We start from the raw sequence: 12,020 nt of genomic DNA on the forward strand, positions 1-12,020 counted from the left end.
ATATTTTCATCAGATGCAATCACCAAAGGTTCCACTTAGTTTCAGCTGATGGGATTACAACTATCTTTGCTGAAGCTGGATCTGTGACAAATGACCTGGGACAGTAAAAAACAATGAGTATTCAATTACTGTTCTTATTCGTTCCTGGTCCCAGCTGACTTCCAGCTTATATGCACCTGAGGCATTCCAGGATGAATTAGCAGTTCAGACTCAACACTCTGAAAAGTTAAATGAAGAACGGTGAAAAGGTTTACCCAGTTACTAATGTGGTTGCTATTAAAAGCTGTAGCTACTTCATCTCAGATCCATTTCTGCACTAGAATGATTGCAAGGGGTAGTAGATTCGACTTTGATTTTTCATGTACTTGCATATGCAAATGTCTATTAGTAAGGAACAGATTTTATTGAAAAAGTGGTCTTTCAAAGCTGTGTTAAGCTAAGCTCTGCAGCACCTTTCACATTACACAACTGACTACAGAAGGGACATAAAAACACTTCACACAAAATATTTTTTAGACTATTAAAATTGGATATTCCTACCATTTCTGCCTTTAATTTTAAATTGAAGTGAGTAGTGAACATCCTATGATAAAACTGAAGCATATTTTCTCACTTTATCTTATGGAGAAAGTGGTGCATGAACTAGTTATTAGTAGAAATTCAGAGGCCACTGTAGGAACACATTTTATCAATTGCTGAAAATGCACAAAATTCTTTTTGGTTTTCTTTTCTCCCTAAGATAAACTGATACTCAGACATAATCAGGAGTTCATCCTGAAGTTGGGGTCCTCTTGTGTCACAGATGACACGCAAAGAACTGCACGAGGACATGCTGGTGAGCAAAGCAGGAAAAAAGGGACAAGTTTATTTACAAAACTCAATTTTATACATTTCCTATGGTGGCCGTGGATTGGAGGGTGGAATTCCACCTCTCAAACCACATTGGCCAAGCCAACTGTCAATCAATTTTCTCCTCCTACCTAAAAATATGTAAACAATGAAAGAGCAAAACATGGTCATTGTTTATAGTACAAAGTGTGATAAAGTAAAATTTCTGACTCTCATATGAAGAACAATACAGAAGGCTTAGAAAAGTCTTCAAAACCAGGGCGACACTCTTGTACCAGAGGACTGAATAAAAATGAACTTGATGGCTCTGTGATTCAGCATCCCATGTTTTTGCTAAGCAACTAAATGAAAATGTAAGAATTATGGTCCAGTCTTGATTTTCTTACATCTTAGCAAAATGTATTTTCTCTAAAACGTCTTGCTTCTAGACCGTTGCCATGCAAGTTTTGCATGAATTCTTGTTTTTTAACTGTTCCAGGTTATGGATCTTAAAGGTCAAATGATCTATAATTTTGAATCCAGTGCCATTCTGTTCTTGGGATCTCCCTGTGTGGACAGACTAGAAGATTTTACAGGACGTGGATTGTACCTCTCCGATATTCCTATTCACAATGCTTTAAGAGATGTTGTTCTGATAGGAGAGCAGGCCAGAGCCCAGAATGGACTGAAGAAGAGGTTAGGAAAGCTAAAAGCAACCCTTGAGCAGGCCCATCAAGCACTTGAAGAAGAGAAGAAGAAGACTGTAGATCTTCTGTTTTCAATTTTTCCTGGAGAGGTTGCTCAGCAGCTGTGGCAAGGACAAGTTGTACAAGCCAAGAAATTTAATAATGTCACAATGCTTTTTTCTGACATTGTTGGATTCACTGCCATCTGTTCCCAATGCTCACCTATGCAGGTTATCACTATGCTTAATGAGCTTTATACTCGATTTGATTACCAATGTGGAGAGCTAGATGTCTACAAGGTACACAATTCATTGCTTTTCTGTGGGATTCTGGGGCAGGAAAGGAAATTAAGACTAAGTGAGACAGAAGATAATAGAGGTCCAAAAATTATTTTGCCATAAACTTTTTTCAAATGAAAGACAAATCACAAAACAAACAAACAAGTCAGCATAAACAGTTGTTCATTCAGCCAGAAAGAAACCCATCAAAACTTGAGTTAATTAAAAAAATTAGTTTCAATGACAGTGCTGTGACTCTGGAGTAAATAGGTGTTTAATGTAGCTGGGGATGCCTGACAGTAAATGAAAATGGAAAAGTATTTTATAATTATGCCCAGCAATAAATAAAAGTTGTGCAGTTTTTCCTTTTGCATGATACTGCAGGATTTGTCCAGTACTTAAATAATTTTGCAGCAAAACTAAGACTTGGTCAAGAATTGTATGTAGCTACAATTCTTACTGAAGTTAGGCTGTTCTTTTATATTTATCAGTCTAAGAGTAAGGAACAAATATGCCCGTTTTAGGTTGAGACTATTGGAGATGCCTACTGTGTTGCTGGAGGCTTACACAAAGAAAGTGAAACACATGCTGTTCAAATAGCGCTGATGGCCCTGAAGATGATGGAACTGTCAGACGAGGTGGTGTCTCCCCATGGAGAGCCTATCAAGGTCATATATTTTATTGTATTTTTGTTTAGTTGCTTTCTGGGATTTTGTCTCAAGGAAATTTCACATCATTGCATTAACTTAGAGAATTTGGGGAATCAAGTGACTGTGTCTGGAAAAGCTGATCTTTTTAGATCTATGGATGAGAGTTTTGTGGAGCGGTAAAGGTGAAATAGAGATCTGAAATTCAACCTAAAGACAAATGCAGTGAAGTCAACAGGTGCAATCTGACACACTGCAGTTCTTGTCTCAGTAGCAATAAAACTGTCAGTGGCATGGAATATTCTCTTTTCTAAGGAAATGACTAATCCTTTTTCCAAATTAGACTTCTAAGTATTTTGATGCAGAAGCTATGAATATGAATGCCCAAAGACATTCTGATTGTAGTAATCCACACATCTTTAAAGGATTCTATTGCTGTTCTTGTTTTGCAGTCAGATACTGAACCACCATAAGATAATGGTGTTAATGCTGCCAAAGCAACTGTTAAATTCAGTGGTAATTATATTTATGGCTTCCTTTCAGTGAGAACTTACGAGCGTACTGAAATTTTCATATAGGATTATCTCTTACTGAGAAACAAAAAGAAAGGCCTGTGTGCATGAAAAATTATGTGGACCTTCCATGTAGTTCAAATGGCCTGGAATGGCATCCTGGTATTTTTAATAGAGATGTCTCAGTTCATTATGTCTTTCATTTGCTAATTTTTAACATTTATCTGTTCATTTGTTCCTCCAGAAAGCTTAATGCCTTTTTTTTTAAATTTTGGATTAAGGAATATTTGTATTCCAAGACAAAGAAAATGGTTATTAAAAGGATTATATGCTCCACATTTATCACAGAGAACAGCATTGTATTGTATTATAAATAAATGTTGTTCTTTTTGTATTTTGCAGTATCAAATTAAGTTACACTTAAAAAATCTGGAAACATCCTGGCAATATTATAACAAGTTTATAATTTACATGCAAATGCTACTACTAAATTTTAAAATTTATTTTAAAATTTATTTTAAAATAAGGAGAAAAAAGTTGTATTGTGTAAGTACGTAACAGAGGCTTCTTAGAAGGAAACTATCTATTTGTAATAAAAGCATGAATCTATTTTAAGTAAATGCTTCCTGAAAACATTGGCTATTGTGCAAAGCAATAAATTCGTCACACAATCTACTGTCATTTTACATAACAATTGCCAAGAAAAAAAAGGTGTGACTGCAAATGTCATACTTTGAATCAGACTTATACTTCAATGCACATATTTCAACCACCTTTACTATGTGGGTGGATTTTGGTTTTGTTGCAGGTTTTTCTGCTTTTACACTCAAAGTTATAAACTGCAACTTCTTCATAATGGTATGATACTCTCTTGATATGCAAAGAGTAGTAGGCAGAGCAGACATACAAGCTTTCTGACATCATGTCATATTTAGTCAGAATGCCATTCTGAAGAAAACTCCTCTACACATGTTGAATGTACATGAGAGAAAGAGAGAAAGAACACAGCAAAAAAAAAACCCAAAACAACCCACCAAAAAGAACCATAGAAAGCAGCATCAGCTAAATAAGAGTCGAAAATCTGAGTATGACCTCAGTTCACAGCAGTTCACAGTCATATTTTGATATAGTAGGATTACTGACTAAAAATGCAGTGCAAGATAAACTTCAGCTAGTTCCTTCTCCATACGCAGTAATGACCAGAGTACAGATATTTTTAGGAGATCGCAAACCCTGTTTACTTTAGCAACTCATTCTTTCTTTCCTTTTTTTTTAATTAAGAATAATTTATAAAATTGACTTTACCAATTCTTTTTTACCTCATATTGCTGTTTTCCTTCTTTTGTTTAAAGATACGTATTGGCCTTCATTCCGGATCCGTCTTTGCTGGAGTTGTTGGGGTTAAAATGCCTCGTTATTGCCTTTTTGGAAATAATGTAACCCTTGCCAATAAGTTTGAGTCTTGCAGTATACCTAGAAAAATAAATGTCAGCCCAACAACTTACAGGTACAGTGCAGTAAAATGTCCATCTGCAGTAGTCACTATAGTAGTGTGTTGTCTTCCTGTTGGTTTTTTTGGCTGGATAAAATAAGCAAAATTATAATTTTTTTTAACCTTTTAAGATTTAAAATAATGTATATAATGTATATAATGTATATATGTAATGTACATATATTTACATTATCTGTAATATATACATATTACACATAATGTATATATGTAATGTATATGATTTAACCTCTGCTACCCTCACTGTAGCCTGGACTGCAGTCTGATGTTCCTGTTCCTACTCAGCTTGTACCCACTGCCACATATCTGATAATGCCTTGTGGCAAGGTTTTGCATCCAACATCAGACGGAGAATTTGGCACAGGATCCTTCCTGACATCCCCTGCAGCATGTGTTCTGTGACATAGACGGTGCCAAGCTTTAGATGATCTTGGATAGGTGATTTAGAAAAAGTACCACAGGTAGTAGAGCACAGAGAAAGTAACCCTTTTGATTATGCACTCTGAAAACACAGAGAGAGCATTAGCATCACCAGTGCTTATATGTCAACATAAGCAGTGCTGGCCAACAGTGATTGTTTTTCCATTCCACTCATGTGGAAAATCATTTTGAATCATACCCCTAAAAAACAGGAAATTTGATTAATGGGTAAACTGTTGTGGTTGTGGAGTTTCTTTTTTTTCTGAGTGAAGTCTTAACCTCCTTTTTGTTTGGTGTTTTTTAAATTTTGATTCATTCACCAATTCTAAAGACACATTGATAACATTATGGCACCTTGCACAACTCCTGTATATTGCAGTAATTGTTTGAAAGCTTTGGTACGAGTTATCAACATTTATCCCTACAGATTAGCAGTCTGTTTCAGTCTGTGAAAAAGCAAATATTAGAATTGATAAGAGGGTCTGAATAGTTTAATAAGGTTCACAGAATTCCATTCTGTGAAACACTAATTATGGTGCATTTGATGTGTGGATGTGAGCTAGCTTTCAGCACTAAATAATTTTTGAAAATATTTACAACAAATATATCACCTACATGCAAAACATTGACAAGAAAAAAAAGAGGCAATACTGTTATTTGCACTGTTGCACAAGTTAATAGATTATCAAGGTTACCAAGTAAACATTATTTTTTATATTTCCAGTAGATAACTATAAAAATTAAATCGTATTCTCCCTGCCATACATGAAGAATTATTGAATATCTACACTTATTAGTGACTGATTTATTTTTAATCAAGATGATTCATTTTTGTTCTAGATTGTTAAAGGAATACCCAGGTTTTGTGTTCACACCACGATCAAGAGAGGAGCTTCCACCAAATTTTCCGAGTGATATCCCTGGAATTTGCTATTTTCTGGATGCTTATATTCAAAGAACAAGCTCACAGACTTGTTTTCCAAAGAGAGATTTGGGAGATGGCAATGCCAATTTTTTTCAGTGAAGAAACAGGAATAGACTAAATCATACGTTCACAAATGTATAGAATAAATTTATAAATATTTGGATTTTTTTAATATAAATTGAAAATTTTTAAAACTATATGAAACATGAAAGCACTTTAGATTGTTAACACCTGAAAGCTAGTATTAAAATTTCAGGAAGTATGTCACTTTATTTTTCTTTTGCATAAGGAACATAGTCACTAAAGTAATATTGCAACGTCACTGTTGGAAATGCTACTATAAACTGTATTTTCCCTGTGGTAATTTGTAAGTGCTGCAGTTCTCTCTATACTGAGAATTCTAGATGTATTGTATACGCAGTTTGTCAAGAAATGTAATGTGCAAGTGATGCAGCCACATGCAGTGTTGTGAGCTGGTGCTTATCAATGACTATGCAAATGTATTTTCTTAGAGATTCCATAAGAAAATGTCCATTAAAATATTGTCACTGCCATCACATACTCCTTCCAGTGCATCATTTGGGCCCCATCCTAGAAGGCTGCTGACCATCTTCTCACACTGACTGGTCAAAGTATGAGGGTGCTCAGCATTTTCTGGATCAGGCTGCTAATCGTAGCTAATACACATGAATAGCAGAGTTGCTGCTTACTGGTTCATGAACTTTATTTTGTGTATAAAATGAATATAGATTAAAGCACTGTATAATCACATACTAACATCTCTGTAATCATCAAACTATTTTAGTTCTTAGGGTTTTTAAAGTACTTAATAATATCCACTTGTTATTATGTATTACAGCAATAAATGTTTTCTTTTTGTTGTCATTTAAATTTGAAATGTTTTAACAGAACTGTAAGAAAATATGCTTTGGAATGTTTGCTTAGAAATGGAATTCCAGTCAGACTGTATGAAATGGAAGCACACTAGCTTAAAGCTCTGATCCCTATTCAAGGATGCAATGTGGGTGTGACGTGCTATGGAAATGCCCATCACATGCTTGCTTTATAGTTGCCAGGGGAATTTTCAGGTGAACAGAGATGCTTTGAAACATATGAACACATTTACAAAGATTAATACTACTACAGTACAAGCTTTTCTGATGTGGCTGATGGAATATGAGTGGAGAATTCTAAAGGCTTTGCCTCTGGAACTGGCAGAATAGAGTTAGTTAAGAGTTCTGAGTTAAGGATTCCACCTCTCTAACTAGCAGGTGCTCAGAAATTTCTCTGTGCTGTACAGTTTGATCCCAACTACAGGCTGGAGAAGTACACAGCTTATACACATACTACTACTCCCAGTAGTACCAGGTATTATTAGTTATTATTCTAACCTCCTCAGCTCCTGGGGTTCGGCATATCAAGCCATAAAAGTCCCTTCAAACCACTTGCCACTAAATCAGATTTTGCCCTCTTAATATTTATAGGGAGCAATTACATTAGACTAAGGTGCTATTTTGTTCATTTTCCAATTTTGACTGGTACATTTGGAAGCTCAGTAAACCATTTTATCGTACTAGTTTTTGGTAGATACTCATATGTACCATCAGAATCTTGAGAAAAGACCTTAGAAGAGACTAGAATTAAGAACATTTTTAAAGCCATATTTCAATTCAGGTTTCCTGTAAGGAGCATTTGAACAAAACTTGAACTATTGAATCCTTCTTGAGGTCTACTATATCGATCCAAGATGCTTAGAAATACTTCTGTGGCACAAAAATGGAACCAGAAAGTCTGTGTATTGTAAACAAACACATCTCTCTTGTGCACACCTGATACATACACATACACACATACATACAAGCACGTGTTTGTAACACTTTAGACTGCAGTGTTTCAAGGAGACAAGAACTATGCAAATCTTGGAGACTGATCTTTCCAATATTATATTGGTCAGACAGTTCTATTCTGTTGAGAGAAATACCCAGAGGTTACTAGCACTCCCATGTGGGTACCCCTGGATATAAAAATGGGGGAGTATTTGACTCCTGACAGTTCAGTAGGCTTATGTTATTAAACCAGAAATGACTGACATCAGTATGAATCTATCCATCTCTGTTAAGAAATAAATAAGCTTTTAAATAAAAAGAATTTCTTTCTCAGATCTACCAAATGGGAAGTATGTTTAGGAGGGAATTTCCTTTTGTCCCTGGAAGACAACTATTGCTGGACTGGATGATGGCCATGCTCAAAGCCAAATTCCATATAAATCTGTCATTACACAGGATGTTCATCATGGCAGTTCTTGATACCTTCTTTAGTGGTGACAACCTTCCAGGAAGAATTCTGATAAGGTGCTTTAGTGTACAAAGAAAGCAACATGTTTGAGTCTCAGTGAAGTAAATAGAATTTAGGCACATATTTAAGACGATTCATGAAAGTGCTTTGAAATGTACTTGTGTTCAGACCTGTTCTACAAAAACCCCCATAAGTCCATTTAGCTTTAAACATAATTTAAGAATTTAGGTCTCACTGAAGCTGTTCCTCTGTTTAAATTCTTTTGCTGAATAAATATATATTTAATAAGGGACAAATATTCTAATTGGTCTTTTCACTTAGATCTAAAATATTCCTTTCACCTTTTAACTAATCATTTAACTTAAATTGAAAAAAAATGGATTTGGAAAGCTAATAAGCAAATTGTTGAGAAAAAATGGAAGGCAACTTAACTGACACAATACTGGGACATTTTGGAAGAAAATAACAGAGTTGTTTTTAAGTTGATCTCTTCTGTAGTATAGTGTATGATATTGTGGAAATTTTCAGAGACTATGCAATGCTAGTTATATAAATATAAAAATACCTTAGTATTATGTTCAGAAACAGTTTTGTTATGTGTGAAATTTTATTTTATTAGTTCATGAAGATTCTGTGTGGCTGATTCCTGCTCACACTTATATTATGTGATGGAAGATACATTTTTATCACTGCAGTTTCTTTGCCAAAGAAGTGTAAATGGCCCCTGAAATAAAAAGTGTGTCCTTTGAATCTTAACACTGACATAGTTAAAGTGAAAGCTATACCAAAAGAATTCAATTAATTTTATTTCATTCAGGCCTGACCTGATAAGATTTCAAAGGGATGTTGGAAAAATTTGAATTGCTGGTGTCAGAGGAAGTGTGATTAGTGTGGAGCTGATGTTTTCTTTCTCTCTGAACAACTGTGCAAAACCAGAGCAAAGGGAGTCACAGAAACTGACAGAACAGTAAAGCGCACAGATAATTGAGCCCCTGGGACAGATCTTCCTGGGAAAACTTGTGAAGGCAGAATTCAGACCTCCCCCAAACCCAGTTTATTTCTCCCATCATTTTCTTTTGCAGTCTTTCCAGAAACACCTGCAATTAATAGTACAGGGGGTAAAATCAGTATTTCCAACTAAAGACCATCAGAATTAAGGGAATTGCTCTTGAATCTTGGCAAGGGGACCCTTTTTCAAACTCCACCTATCCTACAACCTAGCAGGCCACTCCAGCTGCTAAACATTTTTGTTATGCCTGCCCATTGTTCTGCAAAAGCAGTGGGAGATTTGCTTCCTGCAACAGCAAGGACTTTTGTGGCTGTTTGCCATAGAGTGTACAAGGTACTGAGCTACTTTCAAAGCTCTGCTCCAGTTTATCATAAGTCAGCTTGGCAGGAACCAAATTTAACTTTCTGAAATGAGACCTAGGACTTGCTTTTCTGCCTTCAAAGTCTGCAAGGTGTGTGCCACAACAGTCTTTTGGGACTTCTAAAATCACCTCTGATGGTGTGGCTGCTCACAACTCTGACCATGCTGTTTTCACTTCACATTTTACAAATCTCACCTTGGCTAGAACTTCCTTTGGTATTATAATGGGTTAATCACAAGAACAGCCTGCAAATGCAACCTACCAAGCCTAAACCAAATCAGAAGAAAGGCAATTTCATATTTATCCAAGGCAATTTTGACCCTCATAGATATCAGCACTTTCGAAAAAGTGTCACTTAGGTACACAAAATCACCAGATAATCTACCTTCTGAAAACCATAACCAAAAATAATTTCATATAATCTCTCTAGTACTTCATGAGCATGAGGGCTTACCCCACATACAAAGTGGATTCCCTTGAAACCTGTGAAGAATGATATTACAAATGCATATTATATGATTGGCTTTTAGCAGATATTAAAATGAATATCCCATGTGTTATGTTATGTTGGGAAGTTATGCTGTATTCATATAGTTTCTTTCAGTAATACGGTAAATGTAGTTTTTAGATTACAGCATAATAGTAAAATAGAAACTATGTTATGTAAAGATGCCTTTGTAATTAGCTCGAGAAATGGAGACAATAACCATGGAATTTTTTTTCACACTATCCTAGCTGGATAAGGGATGGCAGCAACGACTCTAAAGGAAGCTCTGAGAAAAGATATATGGCATCTGTTATCAAGGCCCTGCGACTGTATGGAGCCATGAGAAGGCCAGATTTATAGATGGAAGGGAGAAGGGGGGGAGTTGAAAATAAACAGAAACACATAAAATTTGAAAGGACTGTTTGAATCATGTATGTGATGTATGAATATTCAGCACACTAGTGTTTTTAAGGGATGAGTCTTTTGTTAAGCTGCGTACCACATGATGAACTCCATGTCAAGGTACCCAGGCGCCTGTAAGAAAAATACTTTTGTTCTTATTGTCTCCTGATTGTCTATTTTTTTTTTTTTAAACTTTTAAATTTTACCAAGTGAACCTCGTTTTTCACAATGAGAATATATTTTTACACCTGTTCTCAATACCATCAACTTGTTTCCTGCCTGGGACATGCTGCCAGGAATTCCTTGACATTTGTATCCTCAAAATTGTTTAATAAGTGCTTGAAGGAGAAGACTAGCCACACTTGAGGGCAAAAGTCCCAGGTATTGTCTTTTCACTACCAGAAGTGATAGTGTGCTATTTCTGAACTGGCCTTGGCATATTGTCTCTGCTCAAAACCTCCTGTTGTAAGGGTCATACCTTACTTAGAGAGCCCTCTAAGTATCCATATTCAGTAGGTTAATGATACAACACAGTGTTTATTCACACTGACACCTGAGAAGGACTCAAAACCACAAAAAAACCCATTACTGAAGGCACTCATTATTATGCTTTTATCTTCTCTGGCCTTTGAGAAATTGTGAAATACAAAGTTGTGTTTCGTGTCAGGGAAATAAAAAGAATCTGTGTAATTTTAATTGTAGACCACAACCATGAGACAGTTATAAAGATGAGTTCTAATAAACAACCGAGGAAAGCATGGAAGAAGGTTTTTGAACAAACTTTGCTTGCAATTACCTATTATAAATATCAAGCTATTCTGTAATAAGAGTCTTTAAATTATAACTTTAGAAGCTTGCTTTGTATTAAAGAATTTTAAACTGTAGTTTTAGAATGTAAAAAGGCTTTCTCACAGAAAAACATCCTGGATACGGAAGAAGGATTTCAGCTCGCTGATTTATGGTTCCTGAAAAAGGGAAATTGGACAACACTATCAAAGACTGATAGACCTAGAAAATAGAAGCTGGACCCCACCACCTGGGATACATATCCTGGATGTACATCCTGGAATATTGAAATTTAAAATAGGCCACAATAGAATATAGAAATTGTAAAGGAACCGAACACCACCATAATGGCTTTACATTTCTAGGTATTGAACAGTGACATTAAAAATTTGAAATAGAAACTGCTGAGAAAAGCTTATTGTTATAAATGCCAATACAGTAGTCCAATTAGAAATATAATTTTTGGTTTATTAAAAAGGATCGAATTACAGAATTTCGGCAAAACCTTCCCAGAGAAGTTACATTGACGATTGACCCGGGGAATCATCAAGGGTGAACTGGGACACAGTATCTGGCAAACTGCCGTCCCCCCTGAGTTCACGAATTGGCCTTGTTAGGGGCTTAGATTTTATACACTTTATTCTGCCTCTGGCAAAATTTTCCTCATAGTCCTTTTGTTTTTATGCTGGTTATTCGAATTCATAGTCGTCTCTGGCTGAACTGAAAAGAGTTTCCTCCTCCTTTTTAAATTGTCAATGTTTGGTTTCCCATGAGTCAATAGACACCAAAGTTTATGAATGGAAAGAGTTCATCTCCGGAGATTTCAACGATGATGGTGCTCTGACGATGGTGCTCCCACGCTTTGATGACAGTG

At 35.7% G+C, this 12,020-nt stretch overlaps 1 protein-coding gene across 3 annotated transcripts in view; it reads left to right on the forward strand.

Annotated features, from left to right (window-relative positions):
• The window catches only part of LOC134564993 (guanylate cyclase soluble subunit alpha-1), a 51,912-nt gene extending 45,221 nt beyond the window's left edge, over positions 1 to 6,691 (forward strand). For all 3 annotated transcript variants that reach the window (XM_063424342.1, XM_063424345.1, XM_063424344.1), the window contains 4 exons: positions 1,328 to 1,813; positions 2,317 to 2,460; positions 4,304 to 4,458; positions 5,722 to 6,691. In XM_063424342.1, the coding sequence (XP_063280412.1) occupies positions 1,328 to 1,813; positions 2,317 to 2,460; positions 4,304 to 4,458; positions 5,722 to 5,905 (969 nt within the window). In that variant the 3' untranslated portion in view covers positions 5,906 to 6,691. The remainder of the gene's footprint in view (positions 1 to 1,327; positions 1,814 to 2,316; positions 2,461 to 4,303; positions 4,459 to 5,721) is intronic.
• The last annotated feature ends 5,329 nt before the right edge of the window (positions 6,692 to 12,020 follow it).

This window comes from Prinia subflava (assembly GCF_021018805.1).
Source record: "Prinia subflava isolate CZ2003 ecotype Zambia chromosome W unlocalized genomic scaffold, Cam_Psub_1.2 scaffold_31_NEW, whole genome shotgun sequence".
In the NCBI taxonomy this organism is placed as follows: domain Eukaryota; kingdom Metazoa; phylum Chordata; class Aves; order Passeriformes; family Cisticolidae; genus Prinia; species Prinia subflava.